General features: G+C 40.5%; 1 protein-coding gene and 2 long non-coding RNA genes across 9 annotated transcripts; all 3 read left to right on the forward strand.

Annotated features, from left to right (window-relative positions):
- Nucleotides 1–4,990: 4,990 nt before the first annotated feature.
- On the forward strand, nt 4,991–6,900 carry LOC139192952 (uncharacterized). Its single transcript, XR_011577537.1, has 5 exons — nt 4,991–5,348; nt 5,432–5,493; nt 6,034–6,109; nt 6,477–6,631; nt 6,710–6,900. It is a non-coding gene; the product is annotated as an uncharacterized lncRNA (long non-coding RNA).
- On the forward strand, nt 5,709–5,955 carry LOC139192953 (uncharacterized). Its single transcript, XR_011577538.1, has 2 exons — nt 5,709–5,793; nt 5,870–5,955. It is a non-coding gene; the product is annotated as an uncharacterized lncRNA (long non-coding RNA).
- Nucleotides 6,901–8,983: 2,083 nt separating the features above from the next.
- LOC103431988 (protein TIFY 4B) lies at nt 8,984–13,772 on the forward strand. Of its 7 annotated transcripts, none has more exons than XM_008370155.4 (9): nt 8,984–9,320; nt 9,528–9,676; nt 9,774–9,931; nt 10,655–10,745; nt 10,818–10,983; nt 11,468–11,539; nt 12,660–12,723; nt 12,845–13,041; nt 13,304–13,772. In XM_008370155.4, exons 1-9 carry the CDS (start codon nt 9,203–9,205, stop codon nt 13,324–13,326), a joined length of 1,038 nt encoding a protein of 345 aa, XP_008368377.3. In that variant the 5' UTR covers nt 8,984–9,202; the 3' UTR covers nt 13,327–13,772. The 7 variants fall into 7 exon arrangements, with proteins under 7 accessions (XP_008368377.3, XP_008368379.3, XP_008368378.3 ...); XM_008370157.4 differs by having other exon boundaries at nt 9,024–9,320; nt 11,480–11,539; XM_008370156.4 differs by having other exon boundaries at nt 9,033–9,320; nt 12,666–12,723.
- Nucleotides 13,773–17,258: the final 3,486 nt, after the last annotated feature.

Raw genomic sequence — 17,258 nt, forward strand, 5'->3', positions numbered from 1 at the left:
CATCTCAAAGGGGAAAACCCTTGAAGCTGTATATTTCTGCCTCTAAAAAGTCAATCGGGAGTTTGCTAGCCCAAAATAATGAAGGCGGGAAGGAGCAGGCAGTGTACTACCTCAGTAGAATTCTGAACGAGGTAGAGACAAGGTATTCCCCGGTAGAGAGATTATGCTTGGCTTTATATTTCACTGCTAGTAAATTAAGGCATTACATGTTACCTTGTCATGTGCACATCATCGCCAAGACAGACGTGATAAAGTACATGTTGTCAAAGCCAATGCTCACAGGAATGATTGGGAAATGGATTCTAGCATTATCAGAATTCAGTTTTCAGTACGTACCCCAAAGGGCAGTCAAAGGCCAAGCAATTGCTGACTTCCTGGCCGAGCACCAAGAATCTCAAAGTGAGGTAATCAATATCCCAGGAAGCCTGGAGGTTACTTGCATTTGGATCCCGCCAAGAAAAGATATTTCGGGCAAAGAAGACTGGGTCCAGTAAGAGATAAAAAGAGTAGCTGGTCTCTGGATCACTCCTTGGAAGTTGTATTTCGATGGATCCCACACTCAGAAGGCTTCAGGAGCAGGAATTGTAATTGTAAACCCTCAGGGAGTTTATCATTATTATTCATTTCTCCTGGACTATCAAGGAAATACTAATAATCGGGCAGAGTATGAGGCCTTAATTATTGGTCTGGAAATCTTGATGGATCTGAGGGCAGTAGAGGTAGAGGTCTTTGGGGATTCAGAATTGGTAATAAACCAGTTAAATAGGGAGTTCAAGTGCAGACATATTACCATGGCGGGGTATTACTTGGCAGCTACGCAATTATTGAGTTTCTGGGATTCTGAGATATCGGTCAATCATGTTCCTAGGGGATCCAACTTAGCGGCCAACGAGATGGCACAACTAGCCTCAGGGGTGCCTATACATGAGAAAAAATATGGGGTAGATGTCGAAATCCAAAGAAGAAACCTTCATTCCATCTTAGAAAGGGGATTCAGTCTAGATATAATGGTGCTAGAGGCCGAGATAGAAGATTGGAGGGCACTTATCATTCATCATTTGAAAGATCCTTCTTCGAATACAAGCAAGAAGGATAGACAGCAAGCAACCAAGTATGTCTTATGGGCGAAGAACTTGCTAAGAAAAACTCCAGATGGGTTACTGTTGAAATGCTTGGGCCAAGAAGAATCCATGAGGGTAATGGCTGAAGTACATGAAGGAGTATGTGGAGCACATCAGGCTGGAACGAAGATGCGATGGTTGCTTAGGAGGTATGGTTATTTCTGGCCCGACATGGAAAAAGATTGCAAGTCTTATGCCCGAGGTTGTGAAGAATGTCAAAGGCATGGACCTCTCCAGCATGTGCCCTCGATACCTTTAAATCCAGTGGTCAAGCCTTGGCCCTTCAGAGGATGGGCGATGGACTTCATCGGGCAAATCTATCCAGCTTCTAGTAAAGGGCATACCTTCATAATTGTAGCAACGGATTACTTCACCAAGTGGGTGGAAACATCAGCAGTAAAATCCATAACTTCAGCCACAGTCAAGAATTTTATCGAGACCAAGATTCTGCACAGATATGGGGTGCCCGAAACTATTGTGACGGATCGTGGACCATCTTTTATTTCAAAAGAAGTTGAGGAGTTTGCAAGTAAGTACAAAATAAAGATGATCCAGTCCAGTCCGTACTACCCGCAATCAAATAGCCAGGCAGAAGCCAGCAACAAGATCCTGGTCAACATTATCAAGAGGATGGTGATTGATAGCCCAGAAAAATGGCATGAAAATCTGGGGAACACTTTGTGGGCATGCAGAACTTCTAAGAGAGTAGGAACATGGACAACTCCTTATGCTTTAACTTTCGGGCAAGATGCAGTGCTCCCCGTGGAAATCAATGTGAGTTCTGTAAGAATTCAAAATCAATTTGGATTGCATAGTGAAGAGTATATCGAAGCCATGTGTCAAGGAATTGAAGACTTGGATGCCGCCCGAATTGAAGCTTTGAACCAGATTCAAGAAGGAAAGCGAGCCATTGCCCGAGCTTATAACAAAAAGGTGAAGATGAAATCTTTCAAGGAAGGGGATTTAGTATGGAAGACAGTCATCCCTCTAGGAACTCAGCTCAGGGGCTTTGGAAAATGGAGCCCGACATGGGAAAGTCCTTTCATTATTAGTCGCGTTTTGGATAGAGGGGGATACTACTTGGCGGACCTTGAGGGAAACAGGCATAAACATCCCATTAATGTTAAATTCTTAAAGAAATATTGTCCTACGTTGTGGGATGTCAAAGATTGTTATATTGAAGAGGATGCAAGGTAAAGCAAGCTTTGGGATATCAATGTGCAGTGTATATTTATCAATCATTCAAGAATATGGAAAGACAAGAGTTGCTGAGATAATATATATTTCATTTCGACAAATTGATGAAATTTACAAAAGATTCTAAGCCAACGTATTACAATCAATTCTCCTTCTGGATACAATGAGATCTTCAGCTGATTTTCCGATGTCTTCATGGATGGAACCCGATCAGATGATCAGGTTGTGCGGCCAACATGAGCCTGGTAGAGGATCCTCAGACAGTACCATCACCGTAGGTGATGGTCAAGCCCGACTTATCACCGCAACAAGCAGGAAAACAAGCCTTCGAGAAGAAACCGCCTGACCAAGGGTGTTGGAGATAGCAGTCCTTTGATTAAAGCCATTTTTCTCACGGAAAGGGAGTTTTAGGAAACCCCACTCAAAGCCTAAGGAACCCATTTCTCAGTTTATGAACGCTCGAGGAAGATGGAAGAGAAGGCTGAAGAGGATTTGATGGCTTGACAGAAGAAATTCTGAGCCAGAATTTATAGAGCCCCAGAGGATAGTTCAAAGGTCGTGAGAAGAGCAAGGGGCACGGGGTTGCCTTTATCCTGTCTAGAAAACACGAAGTTCCAAAAGATTGAGATACACGCATGCGGATACTCAATCAATGATGGCGCCTGGGATTCCAACCTTAACATTAATTGAAGGCGGCACTGTTTAGATCAAAACTTGAACTTTGGGCTCAAGAAAGGAGCTGGCCCAAAAGGAGGCCCGAAAGGGAAGACAACCGAAGCCCAGTCAAAGCCCAGAAGGTAGAAAGGGCATTTTCTGACTTGGTGCAGCTCATGAATACCACTTGCTTACCTACCCAAAGGCCAAGTGGTATAGACTGATCAGCTACACAGCCCATAAAGTACTTTATGATGGCAGTACATGTAAAAAAGTTGATGAGTCATCACCCTCCAAACCGCATTCGGGCAAGGTTGCTGCTACAGGAGACCAAACCGAGTTGTCTATATAAGAAGAAAGAGAAACCAGGAATAAAGACACTCAATCAAACAAACAAACGCAAGCACAAACTCTGCTCAAAGCCAGATTTGCCTTCAAAACGAAGCTGTAGTCAGCCCAAACATTCATCCCTCTCGGGACAAGCCTTCATCCCTCGCGGGATAAACCTTCACTCAAACCCTTGTAATAGCTCTGCTACCTTGTTGAAACTTGCTATAGTATCGATTCATCTTTTGTAAATCTCTTTCCCTCCCTGAGGCTTTCAAACCTTTGATAAACCACAAAGATAGGAACCTGTAAGACGACTAGGCTTGCCCGACAAGGTTAAAACCTTGCCCGACCTTTTTTGTTTTTTATCTTTTCATTCATTAGCCTAGCAATATGTTGTATACTTCCAGTTATATTCAAGTTATTTCTAGCAAGATAACTATTAAAAGGCTTTCTCAGTACTTGGATCCGATTTAAATATATCTTCAGTGTTCAAACCAGATCCAAGTCCTAAGCCCTCGGGCATGTAAATCTGATTAGTTAAAAGTCCTTGGCCTCAAGGCATAAAAAAGAACCTTATGTGGACTTAACCCATCCACGACAATCCTTGATAAATGAGAAGTCCGAAGGTACTTGGGGCGCAAGTAATCGACCTACCTCCTAGTCTTATTTCTATTACATTATGATTATCATAGAACGCTTAAAGCACGGGAAGGATTCTGATACGAAGCATCAAGGCCTACATCTAAGGCCCCACGAAGGCACCTATTTGGATTCATTCCGTTCTACGGTCTAGAACGTTTGAGTATAAGAACGAACTCTAATGGGAAGCCTCAAGGCCTACACCTAAGGCCCCACAAAGGCACCTATTTGGGTTCATTCTACCTCTCGAACTCGGGTAATCAGAAGTATAATAGTTATAAGACTCATGCATTCACAAGAACAAATATGATGTGTTCGAGCACTGATTTAGTTATTAATAGGAAGCCTCAAGGCCTACACCTAAGGCCCCATAAAGGCACCTGTTATAACTAACACGGTTTCTCGGATATATACATATACAACCAAAACTCGACATCTATTTCATATCTGCCATACTAAAGATGGCAGTGGCACGCCTAAGCACTTAAAAGTTAACCTTGATTGTGAGCCTCAAGGCCTACACCTAAGGCCCCACAAAGGCACCTTTCAAAGTTAACTCTATCCTTCTCTTTCAGCCTTGCCCGACGAGACTTGCCCGACAAAGCCCGACAGCGAAGCAGAAGCCCGACAACAGCCCTCAATCGGCGCCAACCTCCCGGGGAGCTGTGTGCTCGTCGGCCAGGAAACATCCCCGACGGTAAATCCTGACGCGAACAGTATGCAAGCAGTTTCTTGATGTCAAATATATATGATCAGGAGATGAAGAGATAATTACAATACTAATTACATCGACCTCCCCAACATAACCTTGCTAATTAACTATCTTCTTCAACACCTAATTGAGCTAATTCTGATTGTTGCCTGTATCTATACAGGTAACTGGGTGTGCTGCTGCTGTGTCAGTGTGTGTGTGTGTGTTGGTCTCTTGCACGAGCTGCCCTATTTTTGGTTTCTGCTGCAGTGTGTGTGTATATCGTGTGTACACACACACACATATATATATATATATATATATGTGTGTGTGTGTGTGTACCATGATTTTGTTGAGTAGATGAGTAGTTTCTTGAGTACCATGATTTTGTTGAATGTGTTCAAAATTAAAATAACGAGCATATGGGAATTTTGGGTTTTCATTTTTGGCATGTTTTGAGAATTTTCCTTGTCCTGTTTGGATGCCAAGAAAAAAAAGCATATCTGAAAGGTTAAAAGCTTGGGAACAGAAGAAATGTTAATTTGTGTTGAACCCATGTTGGAGATTCAGCTGAGAAATGTGATTCGTGTGTGTTGGTCTTGTACTTCTTGTGATGGGGTTTTAAATTTTTAAGTGCAGGATATTAAGGGAAATGATGTCGATCTTAGCATTTACAAGGGAAAAGTTCTGCTGGTCATCAATGTTGCTTCCAAATGGTAATATACATTATACACCCTCGTTTTTGTCCCTATCGTTTTATGCTTTCATTCATTGCTTTTTTTACTGATTTTCCCGGCAGCGGACTGACCAACTCAAATTACGATGAGCTGAATCAACTGTATCAAAACTATAAAGACCAAGGTTTGCATATAGAACTTGTATTGTATTCTTACATGTTCTTGAGCTGACATCTATCAATGTAGTTACTTCTCTTACAAGTTGAGTTCTGGTACATGCTAATCTGCTGCTTTTGAATTAATACACTGTCTTGCATATGCAATGATCTAATGTGTATTAGAAAAACATGAATTCCCTCAAAAGTTTTGCAGAAATCCTACCTTTTCCATTATTTTCCCCTTTGTATGATATATTGGGAGGTTGATGCAGGCTTTGAAATTCTGGCATTTCCGTGCAACCAGTTTGGTAGTCAGGAACCAGGAAGTAACAAAGAGATTGAAGATTTTGTCTGCACTCGTTTTAGATTTAATCTATAGTTATTTCATTTGTTGTGGCTCAGTGTATATATTGAGCAGTCGAATGCTCATTGAAATTTTTGTATGTCTGCACTTGTAGCTCACTGTATGATACATGCTGAGTTTTGTAGTTTTCTGTGTCAGTGAAATCCTAGATCTTTGCATGTTTTTGTTCATCTTGATATCTGACAAGCGTGTACCTTTTCAGATGGTAATGGATTCAAGACAAGCACTATGCGGCTAGGTGCTGATGTAATTGTTTTCAGTCGTGCAATTCGTGCAGGGTATGTTTTATTTATTTTTCTTTTTAGTTTGTTTTCCTCTTGAAACTAGTTTAGTCGATCAACTCCCCACCTCTGTACCACCTTTCTTTTCCACTACAGCCACAAACATTTGCAACCATATTAACACATCCAGCCTACTGAAACTAAAGATTACATCTTGAAGCTATGATTTAAACTTGATGGTTGTGAATGTCTCTAGCTTGGGCTTGCATGTTTTTTCCGAAAATGTTCATTGATTGGTATATGTGGCTATGTGATTTCATTTGGACTAGTATTCTTAGTTCCTCTGTTTTCCTTGAATATTTTATCCTTGACATAAATCAATTCAATGTTTATGACTTACTCTGCCCAAATACCTGTCTTTTAGAAAAGCTACCCAAAAGTGGAAAGATTTTTTTTGAGATCTTGGCAGCATCTCAAAAGAGCGAGCCAATATTGGATGATGGTTGTGCTGGACGCATTTCGTGCGTGCTAGAAGGAGAAGAAGAAGAGAGTGTATTAGATTCTATTGTTCTTGCTCAGGTATGGAGCATTGTGAATTATAATGTTGCTACTTGTAGATTTCTGTCATTGATTTATATGAATTTTCTCGATTTGCAGTGGGAAGATCGAATGTGGAAATATGGGTTTTTAATCATACTGCAAATACAATTCCATCTTGCTTCTCTTTTGTAATGCTATCTCTGTATTGCACACTCTTTTTTGTAACTAATTTTTTGCTTTTGGTTTGTAATTTAATTATTAAAACTTTGGATTGTAACTTAATTATTAAAACTTTGGATTGTAACTAATTTTTTTGCTTTTGGTTTGTAACTTAATTATTAAAACTTTAGATTGTAACTAATTTTTTTGCTTTTGGGTTTGTTACTTTATTTATTTTAAAACCTTGGCTATCATACAAGTGGAAAATGCAGCTGAACTGCTCTTATAAACATTGCAGGTTTGCCCAATATTTTTTTTATTTGGTTGAATAAAAGTTAAGCCCATATGTGGGGGCTGTTACATTTAGTGGGCATGCCCAATATTAGGTTTTTGTCCAATTGGACCAATATTAGCTTTTTTTTGTCCAAAAACCCAAAATTATTTTTGGGATTCCCGATTTGTCCCGAAATCCCGAAACTATTTCGGGATTCCCGAAAATTGGGATTCCCGAAAATTTGGTTTGGGATCGGTATTGAAATTGGGATTCCCGAAAATTTCGGTATGGGAATCGGGACAAGGGTTTCGGTATGGGATCCCATACCGAACCACCCCTAATATGTGGTAGCTTAGATTTAATGTGTTGCTTTGGTTTTGCTATAGATGTTTGTCCTCAAAGAATATTACATTCAAGAAATTAATTAAGTGGTCTTGAAAAATTGAAAAATTGATCCTCTGGAGTTGCATAAATATTCTGGCAGTGCCCTTGAATTAAAGCTTTGTTTACTGATATATATTAGCAATTGGCTCCCTCACCAAAACTTAACAATTCCTAGTAAGAATACTAGGACTCAACTAGTTAGGATAAAGGTGAAATAATATGTTGAAAATACAAATCAGTTAGAGTTTTGTACTATGTGTAAAAGAACATCCTGTAATTGAGGAAATACATCAATTGTGCTTTTGAAATTCAAGCACTAATCAGAACTGCTCCACCACGATTGAAATCGGATGCAACTGCTGAATAACCAACTTTCACGATAGGTGGAAGTTGGGTAACCTTGCTTCTATTTAAGAGAATTCCCTGCTCACAGATAAAATAATTCTACGTTTTAGATCTATCACCATTAGAATATAAAGGTCTCCAAGTGATCAGTAGATGCGTTCTCCTGAAACTATGGTACTGCTATGGCTGCTTCGACAGGTTTGTCTTCAACCCTTATGCATGCTTGTGATCTAGGGTTAATGTTAAATTATAATTTGTTCCAATATTCCTTACCCACTAAACGTGTTTCAGGAAATGGTTTCACAACTTTGCTAACATTTTTCTTAACCTAAGATGCATGGAACACAGGATAAAACTAGTTTATTTGAATCACAAGGTAGCTTCAGTTACTTTTAAGCTGTAATTTGTATTCACTGTATTGTAAACGAACTGTGGCTTAAAAAACTACATATATACAATTACTTTGCTGCAATTTTAAATTCCTTAAACGGTTGATGTTGGAGTAGCTTAGCTATTTATTTGTACACTTTTTCAAGGTTTATTTATTACATTATTCCATTGTTGGGTTACACTCCACATTTTCACACACTTACTCGTGTGTGGCGATACTACTCAAGCTAAACACATGAATAGTAAATATTAGGTGATGTGGATCACACATGTCTATTAGACTTTTAGACATGAGTTAACTTGCTCTACTCTAATAATGACAATTGAGATTTCATCCTAAAATCAATTTACAATAAAAAAAGTGGCCTTACTCTTTATAAACCCTTGTAAAATTTATTAACTTTTCAATACGAGACAACACACTACACATGATTGCACATCAATTGATACGAAATCTTTGGCTGGGTGTTTTGAATATACTTGAATATAGTGACCTTTTCTTTTCTAATCCAATCCTAAAGATATAATTGCGTATTGTATTATATATTACATATGTTGATGGCATAAAAGTCTCCCTTTGTCTTCTATTTGCCCACAAGTCCTTATTAAAACTAGTTATTGATAAACCACACCCTAGAAGGCTAGGCCTAGTACCTACACTTTCCACTATCCCACCCTCCCCTATATGTTCCCTTCATCCCTACCACTGTAGCATTAACCCCCTAAACCACCAATTAATCATGAACTTTTTAATAATAATTACATAAAAATCAAAGGGTTTAGTCCAGAATCATTCAGACATAGAATTACGTGGCAGTCTAGGGTGAAACGCAGCTTCCGAAAAGCCCCTTCCCCCACAAAAGCGCTTAACTCGTCACCACACGACTTATGACTCTTAAGAGACCCCGCGCCGACTCCTCACTCCCCACTCTCACGCTTTGCCCTTTGCCCTTTTCCCCCCAATTCGCCCTCCCAACACCCGCTAAATTACCCACCCGCCCAGATCGCCCTCCTACTCGTAGGGCTAGTCCGCCTCCTCCGGCGGCCTAATTCCCGCCATGAACGCCGCCACCACGACGTTTCCCTCCATTCTCGGGAAGCCCCTTAACCAGCTCACCGAGGATGACATTTCCCAGCTCACCCGCGAAGACTGCCGCAAGTACCTCAAAGAAAAAGGTCCTCCCTTTCTCCTCTCTCTTTTCGCTAATTTCCACTTTTGCCCCTCCGCCCCCCATCGCCATATTTTCCGGCGCGCCTAAAATCACGGGACAGCGCACTCCCCAGAGTCTATATTTAATTGTCGAAATTAATTAATTAAACGACGAGGATTTCCCCTTTTTCTTTGGTAATTTTTTAAAATGTGGTGGCCACGTGTCCGTACAGGAATGCGGCGGCCCTCTTGGAACAAATCTCAGGCGATCCAGCAGGTTATTTCCCTCAAGGCGCTGCTGGAGCCCAACGAAGATTCCGGCGCCGGAGCTCTCAGAAAGATTGTCGTTTCGGCTCAGACGACCACCGCCACCACCCAGCGTGTCAGTACCTTTTTATGTGTTTGTTTCCCGAGAAAATTACACTACTTTTTTTCCTTTATGCTTAGCACTCGTTTGATTGCAAGGTTTCTGTGTACAGGCGGCTTCGAATTCCGCTGATTCAGCTAAGGAAGCGAGCGCCGATGTCCAGGCTTCAGTGTCCGCAGACGAACCAGCGACGCATCCGAGAAATGAACGGCCGAAATCGGTTCCCGAGGATCCGCCGGTCGATGCGGATACCGCGGCCATCAGTCCCAGGTTCATCTTCTTTAGAACTCTTTATTGACTTGCTATAATGCATGGACATTAGCTGAGTTTTACTGCTCGGTGTAGTTCTGGTATGTTAAGCACAATGTAGTAGTGAAGTATGCTACTTTATCTAGTTGAAGCAATTTTTTGGGATAAAATTCTTCAAATTAGTAGACTTTGGCGTCATAATGTTGGCTTTGTCCTTTGAGAATCCGTATCGAGTCTTGTATGATTATTTGAGCTTAGTAGATTGAGGGGGAAATGGGTTTGTGAAGGAGATTCTGAAGTGGATTCGCGTTTTCACACCTTGCTTAAATAGGTGTTAAAGAAGCCCCACATGCGAAGGGTGGCACCATGTTTACCAATTTGTGGCAGGCTTATCTTTCCTCCATGGGTCATGGCTTATGCTTGAGTTGATTACATACATTTTAAAGATTCAATTGAAGTGACATTACCAGTAGGGTGCATATTCTCCGTCTTCCTTAAGACAGTTATGAAGCCAAAGTAGATTACTTTGTTTGTAGAGCATTATATGGCATTTTCTTGATTACAAAACGTCGCCATTTACTATTTCAAACGATGCAAATAATTTGCTGTTTTCTGCTGAAAGATTGGAACAATATGTTTATAATTAAGATGTATCTAGGGGGTGGTGAGAACATTTCATGCAATCAATCTTGTGATACATTTATGTTAGGTTCTAAAGGAACGTATTTGAAATTGTGGTTGCAGAAATCAGTGTACAACTGATGCATTAGTTCGGCAAATGACAATTTTCTACAGTGGCAAGGTGAATGTATATGATGGAGTGCCACCTGATAAGGTAAATGAAGCTTTCTATTTGAATGGAGACCTTGAGATAAGCCTTCCAATGCAGCGATATATGGATTTGCAGGCACGGGCAATCCTGCACTTTGCAGCAGGGCCCAACCATCTGCTTCTGGACAATCAATTTGGTGGTGCTGCAGCAGAAAGGTCCTTAGGGTGCCAATATCAGACTGCGGGCGATAAAGATGGCCCTTTCCCTCCTAGTGCAACAATTTCTCAATCAATGCAAACAGGTATTTGTGCAGAAGGATTTCTTGGCTTACCTTCAACTACTTTAGGTGGAATGTAGTTAGCTGTGTACTTGACTTTTAGTTAAAACTGCACATACTGAATGGAAAATGAGATCCAAGATATGGTTCAATGCATTGGCTTCTTTCATTCATGGGACAATGTGATTTCAGTAAATTTAATTTTAAATATTGCTCAAAATTTGAGCTTGCTGAAACAAGAATTTTCTATTCAACTTCCTTAATCTTCCTACGGGTGCCGTACTAAACATAGCTTAGATCTTTGTTCAGTCTTGAGTCTTGATTAATTATGAGTCAATTTGGCTGGAGTCACAAAGAAAGGATGTTTGCTGTTGTAGTTTCTGATAGATAGAGACCTTGGCAGTCAACAATGTCCTAAACCCTATGCTAGAGGACTATAGCTTTTGAGTTTCTGGTGGTTATTTAATTGATTTCAATGGATCAATGGCTAGTTAATTGATAGTTTCAGTTAACTTTACAGGGAAGTTCGGCGAATATACACAGCAGTACTGGGAGAAAGGGAACAGCACTCGTGATCCTGGTAAGTTCAGTATTTGTGTACCAGTGTAGAAGTTGCTTGTGTGATTTGCAAAATTTTCTCTCCTATCACGTATCTGAGTGAAAAGTATGCAGTTCTTAAACAGAAAGATGCTTATTGTTGCAAGTCATATGGTCTCCAAGGATATGCATTCCAATATCCTAGATTAAAAAAAAAAAGATATAAATCTTTATAGATGCTAGACACACATTAGTTTCAGAGAGTATGTAGAAGGTATGGGTCATATTTTCTTATGTGTAAAACTGCTCATTAGATTTTTCCCCCTCTCGTCGCTGTGTATGTTTCCCTTAGGAGTATTTGGGAGAAATTTTAATTGTTTAAGAAAGCTGTAAAGCAAGATATGGCACTATGAAATCGTAGTTGGTGATGCTAATTTGCAGAAGCATGGTAACTTTATGATGTATTATTTTTGTAGAAGTATTTTGGTGGAGGGTTAATGCCTTTACACCAGTATCACAAGATTCAAATCACAACCAATTTTGCTGTCACCTCAGGCCAATGAAAAGAAACCGCGACCGCCAACTGTTTCGTTGTAACATCTCTAACTCCATATGTCACTTGCTCCTTTGAAAGACTCGTCTCTCAGCTAATTTCGAATGAGGAACTTTAATTTACGAAGGAGCCTTAGACTAAAAAAATGCACTAAAAGAACACTACCAATGAACTACTCAATCACACAAAGCTACAACTAAAACATTACAAATGCACTGCAAAGATGCTAAACAAAGGACTTTCAAATGATACCTGAAAGTTCTCCCAAATGTATTGGATCTAGTCATTTTCAACTCCATCTATCTAATTTTTGTAGTGCTATCCTAACAAATTTAGCCTAGGTTTATAAAACTGTAAAGTTCGTCATCCAAACACACCATAAATGTACCTTCACTACTGATACTGCTCTTAGCACTAGTTTCACTGTCAGTCTGTCACTTTCATTTCCCTTTGCTTATGCCACAGTCACTACCTTAACATGACTCCTTTGCATGCCATGGGATTCTGATGAAAAGGTCTTATAGGCTTAACCAGTTAAACAAGTTTCACTATTTGCTGTATTAAATTTACTAGTTTCTTTTCATTGAAACATTTGGTGGTAATCCTTAAGATGCAGAGGGTCAGGCGAGCAGAAAAGTCTCGTTGCAGAGATACCGTGAAAAGCGAAAAGACAGGTACCTACGGGTAGAAACTATTGTTTACTACCACTAAAATCATCTGTTGCATATTAAAACTCCTAAGTGTTGGATCGCATCCCATTCATTTCCTCCTTTTTTTTGCTCATGTTTCTACTAGAGAAAGATTAAAGATAAAGAAAAATAGTGGAGCGAATTCTAGCTTGGAGGTTTACTTGAATCATCAACTCAGGACACATACCTCAAATGGTAATTCAAGTCAGAGTGGCACAAGCTCTCCACCCCAACCTGGGCTGCTGCAGACAGCTGAAAATCAGCCAAAGATCCGCTGTCTTCCTGTTGACCTAAACGAGAAGGGTAAGCTATAAAGTTCCTCCTCTGCATATTCCATGACATTTGATATTCTTGATTCTTTGCGAATTTAACCTTTATAGTTTTCCGACCAATCATAAATTGACTTATCAGGTAGATTGGATGTCCGAATTCTATTATGTGATGGTATTTGAAGGATTGAAGTCAGAAACAGATGCTCTTATGTGACAATATTTTGGATTATAAAATATTTACAGGTCGTTTGGTTTTGTTTTGTTTTGTTTTTCCCGGTTTGACTGTTATGCAGATATCCTGGAACGCCAAGCTTAACAATTTCTAGGTCATAAAGAGTTGGGATATGATTGAGGACCCCTCACCTTAAGTTAGTGCCATGACAAAGCTGATGGGATGGGTAAGAAGAAACTAAATTAACCGGCTTCTAGTGACCTACGTTTTTGTATGATTGGGCTGCTGTGCGACCATTAAGTTTTTCCAGACTTATGCCTATCAGGAGGAGGATTATCAGTTTGGACTGGTACGACTTTGATCAGTTTTGTAATTTGTAGGATCGTATTTTCATCCTCGGGAATTTGGTTTGTTGTCGATGTTTCTAAGGGTCAAGATGTAGAGCTGCAAGCAGCAATGTCCTCTTTAATTCCTTATGTATGTAATTATTGTATGCGGTACCATTATCTGTGCCGAGAGCGTATTGTACAAGTTGGATGAGATTCTCTCCTTCAACGTTTTGTAGCTATGAAGAAGAGCTCTTATCTAAATTACCGTCGCTTCTGTTTATTAGCCTACTAAAGTTAGCCAAAAATGTGTTGCAATTTGCTGAAAAATCATGGCTCAGTTGGTGCTTGAAGTTGGCAAAAAATGTGTTGCAATTAGCAAACTACAGTTTTTAGGTTTCCACTTTAGAGCATCTCCTTGATGGAGGGCAATGGCTATTGGAGAGCAAGAGTAATCAAATTGCCCTCACTATTTACTCTAAAGAGTAATTGTTTTTGTGCAAGTTTTCCCGTATGAAAGGAGGAAGGGCAAGGTCAAGGACGATTAGTATTTACAAACATATATTTTTTATTTTGAATGTTTTCTTCTTATTTCCACATATCATTAACAACGTGGATTTTTGGGCGATTTTAAATGTTTAATTTGCAAGTGTGTTGAACTTTTTTTAATTTTTAATTTTTTTTGGATTTTTTAAGAGTTAAATTAATCATATCCGTTGAATGGGGCAATTTATGTTAAATCAAAGGCTCACAAAGAGCGAAATGGGTGGGGAAGTTGGAGAGACGGGCAATAGCTTAGGGGGGGGGGGTTGGGGGCAGATGGGCAACATCTTTGGGCTTCACGTGGGGGCCCCCTTGTTTGCTGGACTTCAACTAGGGCTCAAGCCCTTGCAATTGTTGAAGAAGGCAGCTGCCATCAACTCAATTGCCTCTTATTTTGTGGACTGGTGGAGGAATTTTTTTGGGGTGAAGGACAACTCAACTCAATTTTGGGGCAATTGGGTGATGGGTGGAGATGTTAAAAAGCTTCTTTGTGCAGAGCCCCAATCTATAATGTCCTTTGACCAAGTTGCTTATTTCTCAAATAGTACATGTAATATGTATCAATACATATTGAAATTATTAAAAATTCCAGCTTCTTTTGCGTATATAACGTTTGGTTATTGGAGTTATTTTGATTTACTAACTGTTTGGGCCCAAAATATTGTTTTGGGCCGAGCTTAGAGTTATTCTCGGCCCAGTAACATTCATCTAGAATTGTCATGGGCTGTCAAGTCAAGGTTGGCCAAATCCTATTGTGATAAGGATTGGTTTAGATAAGGGTAAGGTAGTTGAACCCTAGTGCAACAAGGAGTCTTAAAGCTGGAGATGTTTAGAAATAAGGGATGAATCTGGTTCGTTATGAAGCTGCTAGAATTGGCCGAAACCTAATCAGATTGGATTGGGGAGTCCTAATCCAAGTACATTTCTAGTTCGGCCATGAAAGGGGTTCGCTACTATAAATAGAGAAGGGAGTGCATCATTCAAGGTCCCTCCAATTCAACACACAAATTGCCCTGTGCAAAGCTTCTCAACAACCTTTGAGATTTTATCCTTTCCTTATTTCTTCTCGCCAACACATTTTCAGTTTGGATAAACAGCAATGTGAAGGCAACTAGTGACATCTTCAACTTGGATAAACAACACTAGAGCCGTAAAATCAACCGATCAAGGAGCACCTTCAGTTTGGATAAACAACATTACTTCAAGACCGACTGGTTATTTATCCAAGTCTCAGTCGACAAGGATTTTTAAGTTTTTATTGGTAGAGGTCATCTCATCAGCTTTCTAGGCGAAATGAGGTGTTACAGGGTACCAGACTCGGCACGTTTGAACGCCGAGTTGTTTTATGATTGGATATTCACAAGTACACTTTAGAGTTCGGCATTCCGACGGCGAACCACATTTACCATCAAGACATACATCTCTTTCGAGTATTTGTGTCCATATAATCTGGTGCTAGTTCGACGTGCTTATACTCTCATGAATATAATCACCATGACCGAACCTAACGCCGATGATTTATGAACTTCGCAGAACTAGCAGCCTTGCTTTCAGGCTCTAGAACCTGAAGGCCGAGACGTGTTTTGTCACATCTCGACCCGAGGTCCACCACATCCAGGGCTTAACTCCGTTGTATCACGATATTGTCCGCTTTGGGCCCCGACCACGCCCTCACGGTTTTATTTTTGGGAACTAAAACGAGAACTTCCCAGTGGGTCATCCATATTAGGATTGCTCTCACCCAAACTCGCTTAACTTCAGAGTTTTGATGAAATCCAAAGCCGGGGAGCTCCCAAAAAGCCTTGTGCTAAATGAGGTGAACATACACATATAAGGCACATCACCATCTCTCCGTTGGTTGATGTGGGATGTTACAATCCACCCCCCTTAGGGGCCCGACGTCCTCGTCGGCACACTCGCACCACACGGCAGAGTGACTCTGATACCATTCTGTCACATCCTAGATCGGCTCTACCATATCCCGGGCTCAATTCTGCCATATCACGATATTGTCTGCTTTGGGCACCGACCACGCCCTTACAGTTTTGTTTTTGGGAACTCAGACGAGAACTTCCCAATGGGTCACCCATTCTAAGATTGCTCTCGCCCAAACTCGCTTAACTTCGGAGTTCCGATGGAATCCAAAGCCAGTAAGCTCTCAAAAGGCCTCGAGTTAAAGGAGGTGAGCATGCACATATAAGGCACATCACCCCTCTCTTCGTTAGTCGATGTGGGATGTTACATGTTCCTTCCTCGGCTGCAATCGCAAGATCAAGAAGTTAGCAGTGCGCTCAACGTGACATCAACATATTTTACTCCCCGACCGAGCTCAGCTGTCGAGTTGGCACGCCCCGCACATAACCGAAAGACGTAGTTAGCTCATTAGTTACTTGGCCTGCACCTTATGTAGGCTTGGTAGTTTTTAGGGCCAACATTTTGGCACACCTATTGGGACCCAATCTTAACGTTACGAAGTTCATGACCGTTGAGATATGGTCAGTAAAAAAGAAACAGTCATGGGAAAGTCGACAACTAATCTTCTAGTCCAAAACCCAGGACAAGATGGCTTATTACAGGCACAAAATCCTCCTCATATCGTGAGACCTAAAGCAACAAGTGCGACACGCCGAGAATAGGAAGTTAATCTCGACAGTCAACCCTGTGATGCAGAAATCCCTACCAAAATGACAAAAGGCATTTTTGTTGAATGACTAATGGAGGATTGTGACGAGGACGGTGGTGAGGCCTCTGATCCACCAATTAGATCGTTTCTTCGATGACAACTTGAAGAAAAATCCTTGCAGTTTGAGAAAATGTTCAGTCGAAAGGTAAAAAGCATACTTGAAGAGATGCGTGATAATATCGTTGTACACAATAGATTGCTTGAAGTTCTGGCTAGTAAAGTCCATGATATTGGACCCGCCGATCGATCCAGGCAACCTCTTCTAAAAAGTAATCATTTGCCAGCGATACAGGTCAAGACATGATCTGCTCGGCTCAAAATGATTGACTTGGAGAAAAGCAGTGGATCAAGTAATAGAGCAGACAAATTTGACCAAAGGAGTAAAAGCGGTGTCTGTTGATATGGTTGAAGTCCAGAGAATGATTGATTCGACTTTCAAAAAGGGCCGAAGTTCCCAAAATTTATTCACCTATATCCGACCTTTGTAGAAAGATTCGAATATCCTAAGGGATTCAAGATTCTAG

The sequence above is a fragment of the Malus domestica genome, chromosome 16 (assembly GCF_042453785.1).
Source record: "Malus domestica chromosome 16, GDT2T_hap1".
Classification (NCBI taxonomy): domain Eukaryota; kingdom Viridiplantae; phylum Streptophyta; class Magnoliopsida; order Rosales; family Rosaceae; genus Malus; species Malus domestica.